Below are 26,551 nucleotides of genomic sequence, written 5' to 3'. Positions count from 1 at the left end.
AACGCAACTGAGCTTGACAAGAGACTGGGCTACCGTCTGCAAGGACAGTAAAATAAACTTGGGACAATATTTGTTTTACCCATTTTTGAACACTGATTGGTTAACTGTGATCTATAAAGATTTCGACAAAGGGCGCATGTTAATTAATTTCTCCAGCCTTAACAAACAGACAAAAAGAACGGCGGAGCTCATCGGTTGTCGTCATGAGTTTTAAAAAAAGTATCCATGCAGTGAAAGCATTTTCGGAGTTCGGATTGCGTCGATAATACGATTACTACTCTCTTGTTGTCATCCACGTTTTCTGGTATAACCCCTACACTTGTGTATTTGTCGTCATTCACTTGATGCTCAGTTAATGAATTTATTTCAGGTATAATTAGTGGTAGCACCACTCCAAATACCTGACGATTGCATTTATTGTGTCTGGGGTAATTATTCAATGTAAATCCAGGTTTGAAGTTGAGGTGAAATGTATGTTATGTAATATGCACGTGGCAGCCCAGCAAGAGATGAATGATCAGTTGATTTACTTTTTTTAGTAAATCAGCGGATCCTTTCCTAGTCATCAAAGGATTAACAGAAAATACATTGATTGATTAATCACTGTTATCTTGCACGGTGGATATCTCAAAAGTGAGTGTTTACATGTCTAGATTTACTAAAACAAAGGGAATACACTCATATCCTTGTGTGAAGTGCCGATGTAAAAACAATATACTTTGTTCAAAGGGTTAACCGATAATACGTTGATTAATTGCTCATTGTTATCTAACTCAATGGATTTTTTTAGGAACCGTGGACGTTATGAAAATAGTTGTCATGTGGGCTTTCTCAGCCGACCTTTGAGACTTGACACCTATGTGAAACACCTGAAACAATCTAAGTGTTCATTTGAGAAACGAACACGGGTTACAATATCCCGAAGCGATATATATATTTAAAAATATTTGATTGTTACAGAGACACGTGACATCGAATACGTTTCTTTGTACATCTGCAGACATTTGGTATATTGTTCCTTTGTGTGGATATTCAAGGATACATTCCTCGAACAAAGAAGCTGCCTAAAATTATACACATAAATTGGGTAGGTTGTAATTGTGATATTCGCATCCCCCCCCCCCCCCCCCCCCCCCCCCCTTCATTTGCAGTAGCATTTTACAGATTCATTTTTCTTCCTCTACGTCTTGGTTGGGAAATTCTTCGATGCGGGATAGACGTTGTTTTCACAAGTCTTTTTCTTTGTATATTACAGTCAATTTGTAAAATGTGATTCTCTCAGGCAATTTATAAAATGCGTAAATATTTCAGTAATTTTGACTGAATAATCTGTCCATTTCTTTAACGGAAATTGATTAAGACGATCAATAGGGCCTAAAAACATCACAATAGATTATTATGTAGGACTAGAAGCAAAACAATATAGAAATGTACTTTTCATCGCAACATCATCAGTCTCTTGGTGATGATATTAAACATAAAATATGTGTGGAATTCGTTGTCATAATAATACAGATGGACATATTTTTCAGTCAATTTGTAAAATAACTGAATATTCGGGCGTTTAATAAATTTCCTAAGTAAAAGTTTTGCACATTTTGACTGTAAAAATATAAACACGATAAAATATGCAATGCTCAGGAGAAATATTTACTTTGTGTTGGGAGTCAAAATAGTGAAAACGAAAATCACACAATTACAGGGCAAGTGACTTATCAAAACTTCCTCAGCATTCCCGATGCTACCCACAAAGATACCTACATTTCCTTATTACTTCCAAAACTGTCTTTCTTTTTGTTGATCAATGTGATCATACGCCCTTATACTATCAATAAAAGTGATAAATGCGCTTACGAATTGCACAGCACAGGTTGCGAACTAGTCTAGGTTTCTGCTATATCATCCGGGTACTCACGGGGAAAAACAATAACAAAGGCAACAACCAGTCCCGGAAATTGCTTTAGATAAGTGCCCCTTTAATTGTTGTAGGTTACGGAAACATGCGAGTGGGGACGAATGGGGATTCCCTTTACGCCGGTTAAAACTGGTTCTTGGCGTTAGCCGCGCTGCGCAAGTGGTTTATTGTGGGGCTTCCTTCTTGTCCAGGGCCCCATTCCACAAAACGATCGTAGCGCTACGACAGTCATAAGTCTATGTTAAAGTATGGGAGTAACGATCACCTTAGTACTACGATCGCTTTGTGGAACGAACCCCAGCACCTATTGCTATAGATACAAATTCACCCGAACGTGGTGATAAGGGGATGAAGGAGGACATCTCACATATGACACAACTACTTGGTGAACTGTTTGTGTACAAAAAAGTGTATTGCCAAAATTAATCAAAATACTCGGGATTATATTGCTCGAACTACCCATATCCTGACGCGCATTCTGATTGGCTTGCGCCGTTTCGACGCATGGCGGCCTTTGAGATAGGTACGAGCCTTGTAGGTAATGCCCCCGACACACTTATTCGGAATCAAGCAGAACCAGCCGGAATGAAGTATTTTCAAAATTCGTGCCACATTCGGGAGGGAATTTCAAATTGAACAAGCTTTGTAAGAATGCCGTTCGAATACTTAGAATGATCTTCGAACCCGCCTCGAATGATTCTTGCACATTCCGGGTGTAGCTCTCGAATGCAGTTCGAATGTAGTTCCACAGTATGAATATTTAGCATGCTGTTAGAATGCAGTCAGAATATTTAGAATGCACTTCGAATGCCATACAAGTGCGGTTCCATTGCTGCCCGAAGTCCGGTTGGAAGGTGCCTCGAATGCTGTACGAATTCACCTCGAATGGATTCAGAACGCGCTCGGAATGGCCGCCGAATATGGTTCGAACGTCCAAGAATTCAAACAGAATGCAGCTCGAATACTTAGAATGTACTTCGAATGTAACACGAATCTCCCGGGTGTATCAAGAATGCCGCCGGAATGCATTCCAGATGAATTCTTTTAACATCGGAATAGATACCGGCAGCAATCGAGATGCATTCCGGCTCATTCGAGGCGCATTCGGGACATTCTGGCGGGATTTTGAAGTGGCCTGGCGTTTCGGATTCTCCCTCGAATGCGATCGAATGCTGTTGGAATACCGTAAGAATATTTAGAATGCAATCAGAGTGCAGTTAGAATTCACTTCGAATGCAGTTCGATATTTCTCCACTTCGAAAGTTTCGAGCATGAGCAAAACATTCGGGCCGGCCACAAGAATGATTTCAGCACTTTCACTTGGACATTTAAATAATTTCTACGAACAATGTGAGATTTTCTCTTGGAAACTGACTAACAGCAACTTCGGAAATCGATACTGACAAGATCGCAGTTATTTGTTTCAGTTTACTTGCCCTTTAATATTCTTAGAAAGGTGTGTGTGTGTGTGTGTGTGTGTGTGTGTGTGTGTGTGTGTGTGATCTTTACCTCTGAAAGGAGAAACCTTCTATTGAACTCACAACACTTCAACAATATATTTTTGTCAAGAGACAGTGCTTTAGCGGACTTTCTTGTACCATACAACAAGTCAGCGCACATGTGATTGCAGTTCCACCAAGGAGCTGCAAATAAGTTTAAGATAAGGCAATGAGAAATGTCGTCACTGCAATGAAGTAATATATTTAGCACAGTCGGATTGCTGAGAGAGAGCGTCATAACCAATCAATTGGCCACATTGAAAACAACCTCCTCTTCCTGTGCGTGTTCCGGGACTTGATTTAAACTTGGTAGGGCTGCCATTGTGCCCAGGCCTAGGCCTACATGTATGTGCGTGTCTGCATGTGTTTGTAAAAAATACCCAATTCGGCGTACCGAAAGAAGTTATTTGGAACATCCCCCAGACCAATCCATTGTACACCACACGACAAGGCAAACATCTGACAGCAAACATGAAGAATAGCAACGGGTTTTACCATTTGATCCAACCTTTAACCGGGAAGTGATTCTGTAGCAGCTTGCATTACAACTATTTGAATGTCTACTTACTCAGGTGAAGGCAGTAGTACTCTGGGCCAGTCAGAGACCATCCGCGGAGTGGCAGGCCACGCATAACCAACAATCGACAAGACAACTGGATTCGAACAACACACCTACGAAATCGATTCCAGCCAGCAACAGTGACTGCAAGAAGCATCCCTGGCCTTCGACGAATATCTTCACAAACCGTTTGTCGTCGCCTCAGATGTGCAGGGATTGTCGCCAGATGACCCGCCAGACGTACCATTTTGACAGGAAACCACCGTCAAGCACGTCTACAGTGGTGCAGACAGCATCTACGCTGGACGGCCATGCAGTGGGGACAAGTTCTATTCACTGACGAGTCTCGTTTTCACCTCAGCCACAGCGATGGACGGATTCGAGTGTACCGACGTCGAGGTGAACGTTACGTCAATGATTGTGTCATGGAAGAAGATCAGTTCGGGGGCGTCAGCGTTATGGTATGGGGTGGGATTACAGCAAGACAGAGGACCCGTTTGATAGTGTAGAGGGAAATCTCTATGGACAGCGCTACCGCGACAAGATCACCGGCCCTGCTGTTCTACCGTTTTTGCGTCGTCATGGCCCAGGCATTACCTTTCAACATGACAGCGCCGACTTATTCAGGATTCTCTTCAACAAAACAACAGGAATGTCATCCCCTGGCCGGCTCGCTCCCCTGATCTCTCACCAATCGAGCACACGTGGGATGAGATGGATCGGTGCCTTCGCGGTCAACAACGTGTTCCACAGACACTCCAGGAACTTCGAAACATGCTCCAGCAGATATGGAGAGATATCCCACAGGACTTTGTGCGACGCCTGGTCCATTCCATGAGACGAAGATGTGTTGCTTGCATTGCAACCAGAGGAGGACACATACCCAATTGGTTTGTAAATTGACATTTTGGCATGTTCATGTTTTTTTTTTTATGAAATCACGCATTTCTGAAGTCAGTATGGCAAATTAACCATTTGAACACTTACAGGAGTCTTTTATCTGTTGCAAACCGAAATTGTTTCAGATTTGGTAAAAAACATAACTTTGGATTAAATCTTATTCAATGTCACAGGAACTTTTGTTGTTCAGTATATATTTTATAATGATATGCCATACAAGGTGAAAAATAAAAATATGCCCAAAACATGCTATTTAGTCTATCGGTTTTCATAATGATACATGTAAACTTGTCACAGTAAGAAATGTGAACTTTCAATACGACTGCCATGTTTTCGATTGGATCTGTAAGCAACTTTGAGAAGAGACACTGCTGGGATCATCCATTCAAAGTTAATCTGTGATGGAGACCGCCTCCGTGGTCTAGTGGTAGGGCGTCCGCCCGGAGAGCGGAAGGTCCGGGGTTCAATCCCCGACAGCGTCATACCAAAAGACGTTAAAAGATGGTACTTGTTGTTACCCTGTCTGGCGCTCGGCATTAAGGCCTAAACAAGGACTGGTCGGCTCGGAGTCAGTATACTATGTTTGAGTGGGGTATTCATGTTAAACTGCGGCATGGTATCTCAGTGAGCTAGCACTATAAATCGGAATCAGTCCAGACTAGTACAAGCAGCCACACAAACACACACATGTACATGCACGTCGCTATATAAGTGCAATAATCTTGGATGCGACGTTAAACCCCATTTCACCTCAACTATCTGTGATGGAACGATGGATGACACACCTTCACTGCCACTGTCCAATAGAGTAAGTAGAACAGACTACTAATAACCAAACCAAAAGTTAAGCATTTGCAGAGTTTAATTCACCACAAATACATATATACAGTTACACAATAATCAAAAACAAGTGTTGTGTGTAAAATTCATTGTTCATGATCCAAACAGTCCAACAGTTAATGAAACACTGTTCAATCATACCAGACCACCATGTAAAACACACAAGAACGTCTGGTAACGTTTCGACACATAATAGAAACAAATCCACTGCATTTGGTGGCTGGCTAATGTGTACACAAGGATCGTGAATACAATATAAAGCAGTATTAGCTGTAACTGCAAGAATGCCACTGCTCCAAGTAGTGAGTGCACCCCTGCATTCACAACCTCCCTTACACACCTGGGCAAAACAAAGAGTGAGTGAGTGAGTTGGGTCTTACGCCGCTTTAAACAGTACATTTGTATTCCAGTTACATCGCGAAGTGGGAGGAAAGCACGAGGTGATGCAGGTCTCAGATGTTTACCACTTCGGTGAAACCCATGAGCACGGGTATTGTGCTGACAAACCTAGAAACATAATTTGGGCGAACCGGGATTCGAACCCACAATCATAGGTTTCTGGCGTGCCCAAGGGACGCAACTCTGCACAGCGAATCACGGCGCCTTAGACGACTGGGCCACCCATGCCCTCTCCTGAACAAAGAGTGCCAATGACAAACCAGTTCCATTCCAATGTCAACACCTGTGCCAGTTCCTCCAGACATTTTGTGACATTTACGTATTTCAGATGAATAAAAGTCTACCATTGATAAAATTCTTTCATAGATGATCGTAATATGTCAGTTTTATTTACAATCTTAAAACAACATTTACTTGATGTTAAACTTAACAGTTAACCTTATCTGTGGCCTTGTGCCTCTGTCAGATGGAGCTGCACACATGAACATGTCTAAAGGATTTAGTGGAAGTCAACATAACTGTACAGTGTGAGTGTGTGAGTTTGGTTTTACACCGTTTTTAGCAATATTCCAGCAATATCATGGCTGGGGGCACCAGAAATGGGCTTCACACATTGTACCCATGTCGGGATTCGAACCCGGGTCTTCGGCATGACGAGCGAACGCTTCAACAACTAGGTAACCCGACCGCCCCCATAACTGTACAAGGCTAACTGGGAGGGCAAATGTCAGTCTGATCTGCGATGACAATGTGAAACACAGGAATAATTCAACAACCGAAACATACAGACCATAATCACCATTACAAGGAGGCAGCAGAATATCACTGGCCTCAAACGTTCTAGCATATACACAAAATAAATGCAAATAAATATGTTCACACTAGTGTTGTAAATACCTTAAAATAACATCATTGCCAAAAAACACCGCAATACCACTGAAATCAACCTGCAAAGTATGCCTGATTTCAACATTCAGCTCCACTGCCCTGTTGCTACACCCCCATAGCTACAACTCCACTGCCCTGTTGCTACACCGCCATAGCTACAATGGTATTGAAGGAAGGGCATGAAAGTACTAGGATGGTTGCTTGAAGATTCCCTGGCAACAAGAACACTGCTAAGTTGTGCTGGTGACATCTGCTTCTCTCGTGTTCCTCTCATCATGCGTGAGCTGCAGTAGTCTTCTTGTAGGACAGGAGCATTTTCTTCATCTCTCCAATTGCCTGACCTGGATTCAAACCCTGGAAACATAGAAAAACAATGCTCTGTTGCTGGCCTGAATTTTTCTGGAATATTAACAACATTACATTAATTATCATAATCAACGGGTAAACAATACTATGCAAAGAAATAACTGGTTTTGACATAATATAGTATCATGAATATTTCATAACCATATTCAACTGCAAGGTAAACATTCAAGATAATTTTACAATGATACATGCGGTTCGGGACATGTTCTGTTTTGAGGAACGGCCATGCCCAGTTGCGACTTCATTGTTGAAGACTATTAGTCTCTACAGTCTCTATCCACCCTCGAAGAGGGACTCAGTCTGGGAAACGCAAGGTTAACATTTAAGATTTATTAAGTATATAGGTAATAAAACATAGTGAGAATCATTTGTACATAATATTTTATCTGTGCTTGTTGGGCTGTGACAAGTTCAAAGGGCCGAACTTGTGAGATGTCACGAAGGTAGGGAGAGGCAAAAACTGTCTGACTTCCAGAAGCACCTTCCATGATGGCCGAGAGGGTGCAAACAGTGTGGAAGGCCATGGTGGAAGTAACCGCCTGGGTCTCGAGTGGGTTGGATGTTGCGGTTGGAGGCAGCCAAGCAAAAGTATCTATACACTCGAAGGATGTTGGAGCGAAGCCAAATAGAGCACAGTCAGGGAAATCTCCGAGGCGGAAGTGGAAGAGTCTCTTCTGTGATTTTCTGCATTGACGAGATGCAGTCAAATAAATAAATATGATGCCCTTGAACAGGAGAGAGGGAGAGAGGGAGAGAGATCTTCCTCGTCATCCAATCCCAAAATCGATGGGCGGGGAAATAGTAAACAACCGATCAGGCTTGGCGGGAAGTTGATTCTTTGCTAGAAAATCCCAACAAAGGCCTAGGAACACTCTTCCCCTTCTGGATCATTCGAACTGGATCCTGGTGACATCCAGGGCATGTATCACTGACGCGAAGTGCTGTAGCCAGGGCCATTCTTACCATGACAAGAAATGTTGAAATCGCCCACAAAAAAGTGAACCATCAACGCTATTGTTTAATACTTTATAGAGACTAATAATTTTTATGCTGAAAAGTGTGACTGATAGTATGCTGCCTTGATGGACACCCTGATCTTGATCGAAATGATCAGACAGGGTAGAGCCGACTCGTACTTGAAATTGTCTTGTTTAAAAATTGAGATATGAACTGAAGTTATCTGACCCTCATCCAAATTCATGCAAATCTTTTAAAATAATGTTTCCACTTTGTATTATATGCCTTCTCTAGATCGAAAAAGATTGATACAATATGTTGTTTGTTGACAATGGAATTTTTAATAAATGATTCTAAACGCACCAAATGGTCAATGGTACTTTTTAAGGGGGAAACCACACTGGATGTCACTCAGGAGGTTATTGCTCTCCAGGTACCATACTAATTATACTTTGATGATGAGGAATGGTTTGCCAAAGTGTCACCAAGTTTGTTGGCAATTTCAGATTTAGTGGTTAAATGTGTATTACCATCTTTCAGATGGTGAACTCCAGATTTGGATCCTCTGCCCTTAATGTTTTTAATCATGTTCCACACCTTGGATATGGGTGTGCCTGAATTGATTTTTGAGACAAAGTTCTTCCAGGATTGACATTTATTCTGTTTAAAGGCACATCTCGCTTTGGCGCCCGTGATTTTAACGTTATTCAAGATGTGGACAGTGGGATGTCGGCGGAAATATTGCTCAGCTTTCTACCTATTTTTTCTAGCTTGTTCATAACTATTATCAAACCATGGTTTACGTATATAAGGGTTTGCAGTGGACTTAGGAATGCTTTTATCTCCAATATCATTTAATGTATCAAAAAAAAGTTGTATAGGATCAGGAACATTCCTGAAACTGTCAGGTTTTAGTTTTTCAGAACATAGTGAATGGAATAAAGACCAATTTGCCTTTGTAAAGTTCCACCTTGTTGAGGGTGGTTTGTTAGACAGATTAATAGTTGTAAGTATTGTTGGAAAATGGTCACTTCCACAAAGGTTATCATGGACCGACCATTCGAATTCTGACATGACCCGTAATGGGATGTCCTCAGATCTTTGTTTAGCGACAGCGAGAACTAAGATCTGATTTTAATGAGATTGAGCCCACGGCAAATAGGCTTGCCCAAATCGGTCGCCTTTTACGACCAGCAATAGGATGCTGAGGACATTCTTGTTCATCCTCCCCGGGTCCAAGGGCCCCAACGGGGAAGAAGAAAGAAGATATGCATAGGATAAGTTTAGAAATTAACAGATATGTCCCTATCAAAAGTTGAAGTGTACATGTTCACAGAACTTCAGCTTTGTGAACCTTCAGGTTTTAGAGGATATGTTGAAAATGAGGCAAACCTTTACATTAGAATGAGATGAGCAAAAAATAGAAGTTCCTATTCACATGCTTCCTGTGACTTACAGAAACAAATGACACCTTCATTTAACATTTGGCTGTAACTATATATATAAAAAAATGCACTCTGCAGCATGTGTTGTATCTGTGGTAATCCATTTTTCTAAGGTTACATCACAGATGCTAAATCTCCACCTTCTCCCATCAGCATTCATTCTGGAGAGTGTCAATTATGCTACAGAAATATCTCCTGTTACGTTACGTCTCAAGGTACATGCAGCAGTTGGATGAATGGTGTCCAATACAAATGACATGTGATATTGAAAACCATGCACTTGTGACGTAATATTTGTCATAGGCTCCAGTGCCAGTATCTATCAGTAACGAGCAGTGTGCATCATACACGCAGAGAAGCATGTTCCATCCTATTCCATGAAATCTTGATTTAAGTCAAAAATTAAAATAAAATAACATTTTACGATGAAACCAGAGCCATATTAAACTATTTTGAATGACATGATCTTACAATACCCTCTATGGGGAACAATAATTTAACAATACTTCAACCCCCATTGAGGGCACGCATTTTGAGAGAATACAAGTCATAAGGTCAAAATTAATAATTGCAAAAATATTGAACATAATTGTGGAGTCCCACTACTAACTAACATTTACTAAATTTCATTACATTCAGAACCAACATGACCAAAAATCGACTTTTCGATAGGTTGCCATAGCCGCCTTATTTAATTTTTTTTTATGAAACCTCTTGAACAAATTCCGGTGACATTATTGCGGAGAACAAACTTGTGAAGTTTAAACTTTATTGGTCTAGTGGTTTATAAAGAGAGGATGTATACAGTGTGCAGAAATGTATTTTGAGAGAATTAAGGAGCATGGTCAAATCAACATCAAACTTTCAAATATCATGTGAGTGAGTGAGTCTGATTTTACGCCGCTTTTAGCAATATTCCAGCAATATCATGGCGGAGGTCACCAGAAATGGACTTCACACATTGTACCCATGTCGGGAATCGAATCCGGGTCTTCGGCGTGACGAGCGAACGCTTTAACCACTACGCTACCCGACCGCCCCTCAAATATCAGGAAAAATAGAACAAACATATGTTTAGCCCCACAACTAACCAACCACACACATACACACACCAAATTTCAGGACATTTTTAAAAGTAAAATATCTGAGTAATAGCAACAACGAGGGTTTCCAATTAGGTGTTAAGGTGGCTATATTGAAAATCGGTTGCAACCCTCCTGAACAATTGAGTGAGTGAGTATGGTTTTACGACACTTTTAGCAATATTGTAGCAATATCACGGCAGGTCCCTCTTGAACAAATTGTGGAATCATCAGTGATAGGAACAAGTATGTAAACTTTCAGTTTTGATCCAATTGTTTCTGAGGTGAAGATGATGGCGCCTGACACTAGACAAACAGGTCATGAAATAAAAATACATGACAGGTGCAGGTAGCCTGTTAAAATTCCGGACGAATATACATGAAGGCGTTCAGGTGGAGCTTTGGTGGAGGACTATACCTTTGGGCAAGTTTTGGTGCAGTTCATAATAGTGTGGCATCTGTAAACAGAGAACTTGTCCTCCATCTGGGCCAGCCTTTCATCAGTGAAGTCATCACGAGAATCAATCATCCACCTGCACAACAAAGTTAACTAATCATACTGACTCCATCTCAAAGATTAACAATAATAATAATAAAGCCATATCGGACATGTCCTTTTGCTAATGCAAACACTTTTCACCAATGCTTTTAACGAAAGCAATTTGATAGGAATATAATTCAAATAAGTTTTGACCTAAACCATGAGTGATCTTGACATTAATACAGACTGAATTGGACTATGGATTTTAGGGGCAAGACAATATTTAAGAAAAGCAAGGACCACAACACTGTTCTAGTAAAATCCTAGATATTTTTTATACTTGTATACTTATCCTGCATTACTTCTTAATGCATATTACTGCTTGTTCTTGACAGAGAAAAGAGCTGTGTGAAGGTCTATGCTTGAAGAAGTTGCTCCAACTAGCTGAGAGGCCAGCCAATAACGCAGCTCCGATGTGACCAAAGGAAGTGACGTCACGGATCCTCACATTACTCTGGAGTCCGAAACATCGGAAGGCATCATGGGGAGGTAGATCTGTGATGGGTTGGTCTCTTTAGACGCAGTAATGCAGGATAAGTATACAAATATAAAAAATATCTAGGATTTGATTAGATTTTTTACTTATCCTGCATTACTCCTTAATGCATCTTTATCGGACGGAACCGGAGGCGGGCATACCTTCAGATGTGGACTTTCATCTTCTATTTCCAGACTCTGTTCCCTAGCCAATCCTTGGCTGTGTGGTCGGCTTCGGTAGACCACTCCATGTATGGGAACCTCAAATTCCCTCAGCCCGTCCTCGGCTGTGTGGTCAGCATCAGGTGACCATTCCATGTATGGGAAACTCCGTTTCCCTCAGCCCATGGTCGGCCTGGATGACCATTACATGGAAGGGAAGAGTCAGGTATGCGTTGTGTCCTGGTACTGTGCAGCCTGACAATAACGCTCGGTTAGGTCGAGACTGGAGCACCGAGCCGTATGCAAATGAGGCATGAACCTTCTATTCCAGGGCTCACGCCAGGGGAGGTCGAAAGGCCGGCTCTGGACTTGGAGGCGAGGTCAATGACGTGTAGTAGTGGTGACCTGCTGGGCCACTACTAACGGACCAAGGCTGTGCGTGCCTTGCAGGTCCTCCAATGCGACGTCTCGCAGGTAGTGAATGGCGATGACAGCATTGGATCGCCAGAAACATCCCTCCATGATGGCGTGTAGAGAGCAGTTGCTGTGAAGCACCATGGTGGAGGCGACCGCCGGGATCTCATGCTGATTGTTGGTGCGTGGGGGGTCCAATCCCGCGTCCTCGTAGGCCTGGAGGATGACGGCTCGTAGCCAGAGGGCGATCGTGTTGCGGCTGACTTCCGCTCGCGAGGTCGCAGATACCGGTACGAAGAGGCGTCGCTGTTGTCTACGGCGTTCCTTGGATCGTCGGATGTAGCAACGAAGCACTCTAACCGGACATAGACGGAGCTCTAGTTCATCTTCCGCGCCCATAATCTATATAATCTGGCCTGGGAGCTGTTTCTTTGCAATGAAGGCCCAGCACAGCCCCAGATGCACGGCTCCGTGTGCTCCCTGCTCAAAGCGGACCCATGTGACGTCCTGGGGCGTGTAGCTCACTGACACAGGCTGCTGTGGCGAGTAGGAAGACCGTCTTTCTGAAATCCAGTCACGGAAAAAAGGAACAGTAGACTTATGTGTAGTAACTGGAAGAACAGGAAGGTCTGAGACGGTCGGGATGATGATTGAGGAGTCCCTTGGTTACACAGACACCAGATGACTGTGATGTTGTCTGTGGATATGGCAAGTACTTGGCGCTGGAGCCGTACTGCCATTGAGACACGGCCAAGATGAATGCTTCTAATTCTAGATTGATTATGTGCCATCGGAGCGCCTCCATGGAGACACCGTCTCAGACATTCGATCTCACTGTCCACCAACAGAGATATGGGCGGAGTTGAGTCGGGAGTGCTGTGGAGGTCTGTGGGTTCTGTCGACGAATAAACAGGGCCAGAAACTGCTCTGGTGGACGTTATAGTAGGCCTCTAGCTGTGAGATCCTGAGCTGGCACAAGAAGGCCCATTAATACCTGCCACTGACACAGAGTGTGAGCTTGGTGAAGGGTAGGAAGCAGATGGTGCTGTATTTTGTGCCACCTGTCATCTGGTACCAGGAGGAGATCCGTGTCCGTGCGAAACAGGCCGCCTATGAACTGGAGCTTGAAGGATGGAGTGGGTCCCCACTAAGGCTTATTGATGATCCATCCAAGTTGTGCAGTTAGATGACGCGTGAAATCCCTGTGAAGTAAAGGGTTTCCATGTCCTGATGATTCAGTAAGCGGTCGTCGATGTTCCTCAGGTGTAGGTATGCAGTAATTGGCTGGGTAATCCAGGGAAATAACAATGGGGCCATTGAAATGCCCACTGGTAGTGGATACCCTGGAAAAAGAACCTGAGGAACTTCCTGCAACTGGGGTGGATGGACACATGAAGATAAACGTCCCTGAGGTCGAGACTGATCAGGGAATCACTGGCATTGATTCTTATCTGTAGTAAGACGAAAGTAGGGAGGATGTTCCAGGTAATGCTTGTTGAAGATAGCGAGATTGTGTATTATCCAAAATTCTGAAGTCCCCGACCGCCTGCTTGAGCACCAGAAGATAAATGATCTCGAGCAAGAGCTGAGCCTGACAGGGGGGGGGGGGGTCAGTCCTATATAGGGTAAGAAGTTTACGGAGAGAACCGGTACCCCTGACGAAGGATGTTGGTGACAAATGGATCTTGAAGAATTGACAAATTGGTACAAAACCTGCCCAATCTCCCACCTACAGGTATGTCTTTGACTGGGACGACTCAGGGTGGGAGATCTGAGGCATGCTTTAACCACTAGGCTACCTGACCGTCCCACAAGTCGGTACAACAACAACTTCTGTAACCAGGACCTCTCACAGCTCCGTTTTCTAAGTAAAAAAAAAACGGCAGTGGAGGCATTAAGGTAGTAATGCAGGATAAGATAAAAAACATAAAGTTTGTTCGGTAATAGTCAGTTGTTCGGTGATACCAACACTGCTGTAAGTTATATTATTTGGTTTGTTTCTATCCTGAGGTCATATGTTCATGATGTTTGATACTCCAACTCAATACTCACCACTTTACTCACTCTGCTGCATAACTATACCTAATATCAATCTCAATCCTAATATTCATGAAGGCCTAATGTCAGAAATGTTAAAGGTTTAAAAATTTAAGGTTTTACGTTTTATACCAAAAAATAATTATGTTACTCAATTCCCCCAAAACTATGTATAAATATATATTAATATTTCTGAACTGAACAATGTTTAAGATCGAGCAAGATGCATTTGCATATGATCAACAACTACCAATTTCTTTATATTGATATGGGATGGTTTGAGCTCTATTTGAGCGTTGCACGTAGTTGCCATCTTGCCCTGGTGTCCTGAGATTGGTGTATGACATACCTGTAAGCCTGCATGAGGACAGCAGGTCCCAGGTACTTGTCAGAGTTCCACCAGTAGCTGGGGCAGGCGGTGGAGCAGCACGCACACAGTATACACTCATACAGTCCATCCTGGAACACATGCCACCATCTTCATGACCAACAACATACGCAAGTAAAAGTGCTATCGGCGAATAGGAGGAATTATAAAACTAAACAAGGGCAAAAGTGAGCATGGCTCACTAATACCCCCAACCCGCCTAGTGTGTCAGTAGTTTCAAATTAAATAATGGATAGGGTTAGGGTTTGAAAAATTCATAAAAAAATGGAAAATTAATAAAAACAATTTTTTTCTTTTGACTGCACCCCTCCATATGACACAGATTATATGTACTAAGTTTGAGATGAATCCACTGAATAGTTTAAGAGAAACTGCACGGACAAAGTTTTCGGACGGACAGACGGACCTAAAAGGTCGGGGGTATAATTAAAGTTTAACTAACTACAATCATAAACCTCTGATGATGTCACACTACAGTAACAGAAGGTTCTTTAAAAACATTAGTTAACTAGCAAGGCAGGCAATATCAACAATGACTGGGACGTTCCAGTGGAATGCCCAGGACCTGATGAATACATTTCAATTGTAAATCCTAGGTTTTACACTGTATGTAGATGTTTAGAGCCTTCAGCCCTTGGGCATTTCCCTCGCTCACAGTTTTACATTTTTAACCAAAACCTCAGAGGCATGTTTTATCCTATACATACCAGTCAGGAAGCCAGGTAAATGTGAGTGAGTGAGTGAGTGAGTATGGTATCACGCCGCTTTTAGCAATATTCCAGCAATATCACGGCGGGGGACACCAGAAATGGGCTTCACACATTGTGCCCATGTTGGGAATCGAACCCAGGTCTTCAGCATGATGAGCGAACGCTTTAACCACTAGGCTACCCCAACACCCCATTAAGAGTAAGAACACTTACTAAAAGTTCCATTGCTCCTGCAACACAAGGTTTACTTGTTGCTGCATGGAAAACCCTACTTCAGCCACAAGCAACTCACCAGCTTAGCCCGGTCAGCCACACTCTGAAGATGCTGCTCCTTTCCCACATCTGCCTCTGTCTCATTCTTCTTCTGAAGGTACGGTTCAATGGAGCGATACTGGGCATAGAAGTTGCTCATGTCCTACATACATAAATAAGCTTATCAACCTTCAGGAACATTGACACAATCAAATAAAAGTTACAAGCAGTCACATATAGTCTTCCACTTATAAACACCCTGGGTTGGGTTTTAGCGCCGCTTTGAACAGTATTCCAGGTACATGTATAACCTGGCGTAAACCCAAATGTAACCAGAACAATGCATTTTACAAGTGATTTTTTTTAGCAGATGGATCGTGTTGCTGGTGGCTGTCCCTTCAGCAGGGCAGTAAATGATGATTCAGCCCCTACTTCACCTACCGTATTCGACGTAATAAGTGCCCAGGGCTCTCTCAAAATTAGAAATAGGGGGCTCTTATTAGAATATTGTTTTGGTGAAAAAAAACATAGTTGAAAGATAAATTTCGTGGTTTATGCTGACAGCCTGAAATGTTTATATTCGACAGATATATTTTTCCAGTATTTAATTGCCCATAAATAAGGACGCATATAACACACGTGTGCATATTATACCGAATAAATAAGTCTTGTGTACATTGATCAATCGGAAGGGATGCTAATAGGGCTTGTTCACTAACCAATATATCAGCAAATATAGCCATGGGCGCTTATTAGAGGGGGGCGCTTATTACGTTAAATGCAGTATCTATATTATCTGACAATAATTATGCTTTGAAACTGTTTCGTTAACCGTCAGAATAATATTCTAAGAAGTAAACATAAACACAAACAAAGATACAACATAAACGCCAGCATACTGAGGGCCAGTATATAGCATGTTGAGGGCCAGTATATAGCATATTGAGGGCCAGTATATAGCATATTGAGGGCCAGTATATAGCATATTGAGGGCCAGTATATAGCATATTGAGAGCCAGTATATAGCATATTGAGGGCCAGTATATAGCATATTGAGGGCCAGTATATAGTAGTCACATCAAACCTGACCAGAGATGATGACATACATATCTGTTATACAAACAATTCAAATTGTTATGAATAGTAGCAGGATGATAAACTTACAGGGACGAGATCCTTGATAACATACATGTGTGGCAGGGGATATATCTTGCAGGTTTTACTCAGGTTTGTGTCGGTCTTACTGGAAAATAGAAAGTCCAAAAATAACCATGTTGACAAGCATGAACAGAATAGTCTTGAGCAAAGTAAACATCCTACTACATGACGTCATTGGATTATCTGCATATCAGATTGATAATCATGCTAATAAGTCAGCAAACACTTCCTACAGGGGCCACGGGTGGCCCAGTCGTCTAAGGCGCCGCGATTTGTGGTGCAGAAACCTATGATTGTGGGTTCGAATCCCGGTTCGCCCCGATTATGTTTGTCAGCACCATACCCATGCTCGTGGGTTTCACCGAAGTGGTAAACGTCTGAGACCTGCATCACTTCGGGCTTTCTTCCCACATTAAGCTGACACCTGTACTACTTCCTAGGTTGATACAAAAGATCAAAGAAACAAAGAGCTTTGCTCTGATTTTGGTCGTTTCTATGAACGCAAAACTGGTATCTTGTACCTTAAGGGTAGTTGGCCTTGACAAGCCTGTCATCCTTTGTATGTCTGTGTGCATGCCAAACAACGTAAGCATTAGTTACGCAAAATAGAGCATTGTTGATGAGACGGAGTAGGAAGATTGCCATGGAATTAAACAATATTCTTTGGGCAGATATTTTTACGAGTAGAAAGTGTATACAAATATTGATACACTAAATTCTATGTAATGCCAAAATTACTAGTATTTTTAAAAAAAATGAATATGTTATACATATCTAGCTGAGAATTGTAAACAATTTGACTACCCTTGCAGACAAAAAATTGTAACACAAATTCAAAATGGTGGGAATCAACGAGCACATGGCGGGAAAAAAAGACAATGTCTTTTTACACCAAAATAACCCACATGAAACTACACAACTTAGTGAAAGTAATATGAAGAGAACACATCACCCATTGCAGATAAAATTTAGAATTATATCCAAAGCTGAAGGTCTAAAATTATCCAATTTGAAGAGCTCTGCTGAGACACGTCCTAGAAGCATTAAGATAAAAAAATATTTTGAATTTACCACATCTGGTGACACACATACCCAAAGCCCCACCTGGAGGATGATATGTGCCAAATTAATCCCATTAGTATTACAGAGAAAACATCTTCAGTTTTGCCAACATAACAAATGACCTTGAGAGGGAATTTGACCTTCAGTTATGTCAAGAACTTTCCCAAGGGCTATCCAGCATATAGGGGGCAGACCATTTCATATGACATGTACCAAGTCCCTTTGACCTACAGAAAAACCTACTTGATTTAGGCAGTAAAATATTTTTAGGACCTTGACTCTTAACATGTTAACGTGATATTCATTGTGCCAAAAGATTTCCCTGGGTCACGAGGAGATATTCATGATATGATATCCCTGACAAAGCAGAAAGAGTTTCAAATGTGAAATTCCACATTATTACTTGAAATAAATCTGCAGAAAACAGCATTTCAGTGAAAACATACCAAACTGATAACCTTCCCTCTGACCTTAAATGGAATTCACTCACAACCTCTTTGCATCACAGCCCGAACCTAATGGATGACATCTACCAATTTTCATTACATTCAGTAAATGATGAAGGAGTAAGCATATACTCCAAAACGTTGTGGTCCTCATAATAAAGAAGTTGACATCAATAAATTCTCTTCCTTATTCAGTAAATGCTTCTTGAGTTATCCATCTTTAGTTATTGTTTAAACTTTTATGACATTGGGGGTGGCCTTGACCCGTGACATGACTGTCAATGTGTTATAAACATTTCTAAAGGCTACAAAGGAGAAATACCCGAAAGAATAGACCTGTTCAGGCAAATTCAGACAAAACCATAACACATCGGTACCCACTTACATTGGACTGCCAACAATACCAAAAATACCCCACTACAAGAGTGAGTGAGTGAGTATGGTTTTAAGCTGCTTTTTGCAATATTCCAGCATTATCACGGCAGGGGACACCAGAAATGGACTTCACACATTGTACCCATGTCGGGAATCGAACCCGGGTCTTAGGCGTGACGAGCGAACGCTTTAACCACTAGGCTACCCGACCGCCCATCCCACTACAAGAACATGTTAAGCAGAAGCACTTACATTATGCATGCAAGGGTGTTTGTGCCTTCAATGTTCATAGCACATGACCCACAGATACCTTCTCTGCAGGATCTTCTGAATGTCAAGGTTGGATCCATCTCATTCTTTATCTTAATTAAAGCATCAAGAACCATTGGACCACATCTGAAAACAGACAACAACTATGATTACAAAGAAAAAGAATACATTTCAAACATTGTTTTCATGCTAATTTCATGAAATGAAAAATTGTAAAGACAACTGAGGACCTGCACATCCTCAAATTCCAGATTCCAGCAATCTCTTTGAAATCAGATCTTAGTCCTCGCTGCTGCTAAACAAAGATCTGAGGACATCCCATTACGGCTCACGTCAGACCGACCTTTCTCGACCTCTGACCGACCAATGGAATTACTGACAAGAAGTCAACATTAGCCAATCAGAAGGCAGCTTTCTCGTGATTTACGGCACTAATTGCAAATTGGCGACTATGCTTCGAAACATATTTTGACAAATTCTCGCTTAAAATTTTGAAACCTGAACAAAAGAACATTCTTGAATGGCTAATAAATGGTCTAGATTGTATAGATTCAGTTGTTCAGCCCGTAACTATTGTTCGGAATACACTGTGTGAAAGTTTTCAAAGCTGCATGATTAGAAATCACATTCCGACTGTCACTTTCATGATCTGGTAAGCGACGCTCTGATTGGTCGGATGAAAGGTTGTTCTGACGTGACCCCAAATGGGATGTCCTCAGATCTTTGTTTAGCGGTAGCGAGAACTAAGATATGATTTTAATGAGATTGAGATTCCAGAGAACATGTTAGAATACTTTCAACTTTACCCTGTTTGTGAATATATACCTTGATCCAGCCTTAGTTACAACAGAGTAAAACAAATAGGTCAAACTATCTTGACATTTCCATACACTATGAGCAAACTCAAACTCGGTATCTCCTACATTTCAAATGGCAGTTCACTGAAGAGAAATGACAAAAATACAACAATGCAGCTCACTGGGTATATTCAAAATGAGCTGAATGTATATGAAGTGAAATTTTAAGCCATCAAGTAAAGTGTCTGACATGAGTGTCTTAATTATCCTGTGTTGTCTGTTATGACAACATAAACCTCATATTGATATACCGTATTCAACGTAATAAGCGTCCTGCTCTAATAAGCGCCCACGGTGATATTTGCTAATATATTGGCTTGTGAACAATCCCATTTAGCACTCCTTCCGATTGATCAATGTACACAAGACTTATTTATTCGTGTATAGTACGCACTCGTGTGTTATATGCATTCTTAATTATGGGCAATTAAATTCTGGAAAAATAAATATAATCTGTCGCATTTAAACATTTCATCTGTCAGCATAAACCACGAAATTTATCTCTCAACTCTGTTTTTTTCATCAAAATAATATTCTAATAAGAGCCCCATATTTCTAATTTTGAATGCACCCCGGGCGCTTATTACGTCAAATACGGTAGTATATATGAACAGTAACAAACATCAATGTAGCACAACATGATGATGCCTAGAAGTCAGTGGAAATGTCTCATAATGATTACGACCACCACAAAGCCCAAGCTGGATCACTGTGATCTCTATAATATATTTGAAACAATTTTCCAAAATCATAAATGTTCAGTTCTTGACCACATTGCTTTCTTTGAGAAGATTTTAAAAATTTGAAAGTATAAAATTAACCAGTTCTTAAAGGGTTTTTTAAACAGTCTGAAATGGGTAAGTGAGTTGGGTTTAACGCTGCTTTTAACAGTTTTCCAGTTATATCACGGCATGTCAGCTTAATGTGGGAGGAAAGCCCGAAGTGATGCAGGTCTCAGACGTTTTCCACTTTTCTTGAAACCCACGAGCATGGGTATGGTGCTGACAAACCTAGAAAAATAATCGGGGCGAACCGGGATTCGAATCATAGGTTTCTGGCGTGCCCAAGGGAACCAACTCTGCACAGCCTATCAGTATGCGTGACGGTCTGTCAGTGGACCATGGATTTCTGCATGTTGCACAAAAATGTCTCTACAAGCGTTATTTGTGAAATTAATAAAACAAAATTAAGTACAATAATTGATTATCCTACTAGTTATCGAATGACATGAAAAAAATGTCATAAGAAAAATAATAAACGGTCAAATTGGGAGAAAAATGTGTAAAAATCGAGCAAAATGTTCTGTTTTTGACAGCGATTTTCTCCTATGTACATATTTTTCAGAAACTAACTCGTAGTATTTTCTAAAAGCTTATTCATCGTAGAGTTACAAAATATATAAATTATTTCACGCACACCAATGCACACCCATTTTCCATCGCGTTGAAACATGTTTACTTTCTTCGAAACTGCGCGAACCGTCTCGCGTACAAGTGACTGGTCGACAAGCCGATAAAGGGAGTTAACCGATGCCTGACTAAAATGTTCAATCGGAACATCCGTCTTGTTACACTAAATGTGTCTGAATCAGAATGATGCGTGTAATATGCACGATATTTATTTAGCGGGTAGTTTCGTGGTTAGAACAAGGAGGAAATGTATTTTGATCATGTATTAGAAAAACAATTTTGCAGTGGGTAATATATTTTTAGGTGGAAGTAAAATTGTTGGAAAACAAAGTATTTCTGTGAAAAAATGAGTAATACACATAAAATATTGAAATTAAAAGAGTCTATTGCGGCACCTTAGACGAGAGGGCCATCCGCGCTCCTCTTCGTGGACTGTAGAAACTAGTACACTGAGATGTTGTACTTACTGATTCAAGTCCACTTCATAGGTCTGAACACGGGGTTTGTCACCAGTCTTGTCAGGGTCCTGCAACACAAAATTAGTGTGTGACTTGTCTAATTAACTTAAGATCAACTTCACTGACCGATCATGTCTTAGTAACTTGCAGTGAATCTTCAGATACCATTACATTTTGAACAAATTTGTTGGGTGTTGAGGGGATGTTGGGTGTGGATATTCAAATTCTGTGAAATTATTACTATCCTGTTATGGCAGCTTGGTTTTACCTTGACTTTCAAAACTTTAATATAAATCAAATCAGAGGGTCCTGTACAGTAATGAAATGGTGATGCTTACTGTACCAGAGCTCCAGATACAATACGCATCAGAAATGCAGAAATATGCAGTAAAATAAAATCCAAGCATATCAAATACGCAACGAACATTACAGATAAGCTACAAAAATAAAACTTGTGCGTATCATCAAAGTATTGTGAAGTAACCCTGTGTATTCGATTAGCAAATCAGCAACTTATTTTGAAATTATAAACGGGCACTCCGTCAACCTTGCCAAACTCCACGATGACAGTGACATCATGATCATTTGCCATCACACTTTCTTGTGGAAGTATCGTGGTATTTTTGAGTCCTATAAAGCTCTCGAACCCACACGACACCAGTTTGCAGGGACTAGCTGAATAGTGTTTTTTAAATATTTAACTTAAATACCCACATGTGTAAAAACTAGTGGGTAACAGAAATTTGAATACCCAGATAGAAATACTGATACCCAATGATTTTAAAATGCATGGGTAAAATACCCACAACACCAAAAGCTTATCTGGAGCTCTGTCCTATAAACATGTTCATCCTATACATGGAGTTGGGTTAGTACTTGAAGAAGCAGAAATACTTTACAAAGGACCATTCCAATGGCCCTGACCTTCAATGAAGGTCACTTGAAAGCTTCAACACCCCCAACTGAAGAATGATATGTACTAGTGGTGCATCGATTGATCATAGGACATGTTTACTGATTGTTTATCTGCCGAAATTAGCTGAGTAAAGGCCATTACTAGGGTTCAAAATAACTGCTGAATGGCATAGATCTCATTTCTTGTATATTTTCCTATTTCTGACAACCAGCGCTAGAAATTAGCACTAGTCCTATAGTCCTTGACAAATGTCACATCCAAGATTATTGCACTTATATAGCGACGTGCATGTACGTGTGTGTGTTTGTGTGGCTGCTTGTACTAGTCCGGACTGATGCCGATGAATATCCACTCAGACACAGTATACTGACTCCGAGCCGACCAGTCCTTGTTTTAGCCCCTTAATGCCGAGTGCCAGACAGGGTAACAACAAGTACCATCTTTTAACGTCTTTTGGTATGACACGATGGTATGATCGAACCCCAGACCTTCCGCTCTCCGGGCAGACGCTCTACCACTAGACCGTGGAGGTGGTCTTGTTTTTAAGGGTTTTGCTTTATGTTACCATTATAAGGTCTAGTGGACTAAACATGTTTGTTTCTATTGCTGACAACTGGTAGTTTTTAAGCATCTAAAGTCTTTTTCATACAAAGATTGAATCATCATCTTAACCCAGAATACCATATGTACACAAAAATCACCTTTATTCAGTGATACAACAATTTGAAGGATGAGAATGGGTAAGGAGCGGTGAAATACTCGTCAATAAAGTGAACATGATTTCTCTGGAGTCAATACGCCATGTGATCCTTACCCATCTGTAGATTTGAAACTTCTTTATCTTGGGGCTGAGTTGTGGGGCCGCAGCTGCAGCAGTCTGGGCCAGCCTTGTCTGAAACAATCAAAACAAGGGGGAATAATCAGTCATGGACTAGACACCGATGCTTCCATTAAACTGACATAATCAGACAGCTGTGTCATCAATTTTTAACATATTGTTTATCTTGTGATGGGTGAGGTGAGGTGAAATGGGGTTTAACGTCGCGTCCAAGATTATTGCACTTATATAGCGATGTGCATGTACGTGTGTGTGTGTTTGTGTGGCTGCTTGTACAAGTCCAGACTGATGCCGATTTATAGTGCTAGCTCACTGAGATACCATGCCGCAGTTTAACATGAATACCCTACTCAGACACAGTATACTGACTCCGAGCCGACCAGTCCTTGTTTTAGCTCCTTAATGCCGAGCGCCAGACAGGGTAACAACAAGTACCATCTTTTAACGTCTTTTGGTATGACGCGGGCGGGGATCGAACCCCTGACCTTCCGCTCTCCGGACGGACGCTCTACCACTAGACCACGGAGGTGGTCTCTTTTGATGGGAATCATATGAATAAGGTGTGGTGGTTTGGACTGATTGCATGGAAATTGTGAATTGTCACATGAATTGTCACTTGCATTCAGTACTGACACTCAGATTCATTTTAAGTAAAATATATGTGGGTATTAATTCTGTAAGCTGATGAGAAATTCTGAGAAAAAACAGGGGAAGTTTCGCGGTGTGGGGGAAATTTGTCGAGTCATGGAAATACCTTTTTTTTCACAAAACTGTCGACAACAGAACTGACAAAAATATCCGCTATCGAGTTGAGTTGATGTCTATTAATAGATGTAGTAGTTCCCTTACACATGTTTGCACATAAAAACTTATTTTTAGATGCTATGTTAGACTAACATCTAGTCTCTGAAATGAACACATCTTACATAAAAAAACAGTTTATCTTAATAAAAATATAATAAAAAGGAGCCCAGTAACTCTCTTCATTTTACTGCTAGACTTGCCAAACATTATATACTTGCATGGGCTGTATTTCATATATATTTGTATCAGGGTCTGTAAGACAGACTAATGTTATGTTACAAGCAATACAATTGGTCGGATGAAATGACATCAAGGGTGAAGAAAGGAGAGTTTGACAGGTTGCTATATACAGGAAAAGGTGCGCATTACTGTATAAACTGGGTGAAATCGTATCTGAAACATTCAAATATTACAGATTTTAACTTTTAGAACATATTTATGCTCGAATTCCTTATTGTTCAAGTCAAATGTAACGGGACAAAAAAGCTTACAAAGATGGACGAAATTACCCCATTATATTTTTCGAGGCATATACTTTATTAGGAATGAAAATGGACTTTGAAATATATTGAAAAGCAGAAAGTAATAGCCTAGATCTACTTATGAAAAGTAAGACTTGAGTAAACATGAAAATGAATAAATATAATATGTCACATGAGCTAAATTAAAAACGAAAACATTATAATAGATTCAATCAAAGTTTAATTATTGACATGACATGACACAATAGGCCCAATAGCGATGGTGATATGTTGAATCAAACTTAACAAACCCACACAAACAAAATACATTTAACTTCAGGTGAATCATGCCCTGTAATTATAAAATGAAGGGAACTTACGAAGTTCACATTCACAATCAAGAAACTCTTGACCAAGAAGGCCCTAAACGTGTGGGCACTTTGGACTTACCAAAACAAAGCCTGGATGGAGGACGTCCTTGGCCAAGAATAGCTACTCTTGGGTTTCTATTTTCATTGGGTTCTTATATTTTTCATTGGGTAACCAGTATTTTCTCCCTTGTCTATTCATCACTCTATTGGGTTTTTCCCATAATTAGTGAACATCTTAAGATTAAAAAAAAGAAAGAAAGAATGTTTTGGATGTATATATAACTGTTCTAAATATATATAGGCTTTGACTCAGAAAGTAAATTAGCTCGTAATAGTTTTTCGGAAATTAGCTTCTTTGTACGCATGCTGAAAAAGCTTCATTGTGTTTACGCATGCCGTTTTTGTACATTATTTCGTTTAAACTTTAATGCATGAATTTCTGAACGCATGATGAGCCAGGGATTTATCTTAGATTCCAAATTGGGGGAAATATTGTGACATGGTCCAAAATAGGATTTTAAAAAAAATAATGCTTGTTTGCTAATAGATCTAGATTTATGAGTAGATTTATGTCATTCAAAGTAAATATGAAAAGAAAAGTTTGAAATAATTTGTTGATGGTTATTCATATGGCAATATTAGTCTAATATTCGCGAAAACTGCCAACTCGTTGATACATGCTCAAATACTGACAACAATTAACCATATATTTACCTGAATTCCCAAAAGAAATTTTTACATAAGTTACAACAAATTAGGTACAAGGCCAAGGTCATTTCCCGATCTGACCAAAGTGACAACATACAATGTTCGAGAAGCCTTAGTGAAATATTTGCTACGTCTGCCAGAATAAAGACTTCTTTAAAACGATAAGACATTCGTATGATACCCATATCAGTACCTGAAGCAGCTGGGGAAGGGCCTTCCGAAGAGGCGAAATTCTCGTGAATAGGTTTCTGCCAGCCATGTCAGTGTGCGAGCTCAGCCCTCTTTCATAACGTGAGTTATCTCCCTTTCTATTTACTCCGGCAAGCTCCTTCCCAGCGCGTGACACCTTCGTTACACTTAACAACACTGCCACAGGCTCATTTGCATATCACGTGACCAGACTTTTCTCTTGTTTGTAAACAAACGCGCTTTTTCAGGAATCAGTATAGAACGGACTAACGCAAATCTTTGGGGGCGCTTTACATATTGTTTTGCACAATTATATAGATATGCTGCGCCAGTGAGTTGCATGACACCATATATTTATACATCGAAGTGACCGTATCGCTAGCTCTCCGTAGGGCTTC

The 26,551-nt window shown here is 40.8% G+C and overlaps 1 protein-coding gene across 1 annotated transcript; it reads right to left on the bottom strand.

Annotated features, from left to right (window-relative positions):
• Positions 1-6,285: 6,285 nt before the first annotated feature.
• LOC124123845 (succinate dehydrogenase [ubiquinone] iron-sulfur subunit, mitochondrial-like) lies at positions 6,286-26,313 on the bottom strand. The gene is made up of 9 exons (XM_046487030.2): positions 26,158-26,313; positions 23,597-23,674; positions 21,876-21,934; positions 19,125-19,268; positions 16,996-17,074; positions 15,872-15,994; positions 14,831-14,940; positions 11,269-11,383; positions 6,286-7,354 (listed from the first exon to the last, which is right to left on the bottom strand). Exons 1-9 carry the CDS (start codon positions 26,221-26,223, stop codon positions 7,274-7,276), a joined length of 855 nt encoding a protein of 284 aa, XP_046342986.2. The 5' UTR covers positions 26,224-26,313; the 3' UTR covers positions 6,286-7,273.
• Between the last annotated feature and the right edge of the window lie 238 nt (positions 26,314-26,551).

The sequence above is a fragment of the Haliotis rufescens genome, unplaced genomic scaffold (assembly GCF_023055435.1).
Source record: "Haliotis rufescens isolate VD_foot unplaced genomic scaffold, xgHalRufe1.0.p SCAF_3, whole genome shotgun sequence".
NCBI classification, from domain to species: domain Eukaryota; kingdom Metazoa; phylum Mollusca; class Gastropoda; order Lepetellida; family Haliotidae; genus Haliotis; species Haliotis rufescens.
The sequence above is the reverse complement of the archived record's forward strand: the minus strand, read 5'-3'. Positions and strand labels throughout refer to the sequence as shown.

What these genes read in the sequence shown, in the direction of transcription:
- LOC124123845 (XM_046487030.2), bottom strand. Translation starts at nt 26,223, where the DNA reads ATGGCTGGCAGAAACCTATTCACGAGAATTTCGCCTCTTCGGAAGGCC. An exon ending in TATGAAGTGGACTTGAATCA is followed by an intron (nt 19,269 to 21,875) that starts GTAAGTACAACA and finishes GTCTGTTTTCAG; the next exon opens with ATGTGGTCCAATGGTTCTTG. An exon ending in TGGCTGACCGGGCTAAGCTG is followed by an intron (nt 14,941 to 15,871) that starts GTGAGTTGCTTG and finishes CATGTGTTCCAG; the next exon opens with GATGGACTGTATGAGTGTAT.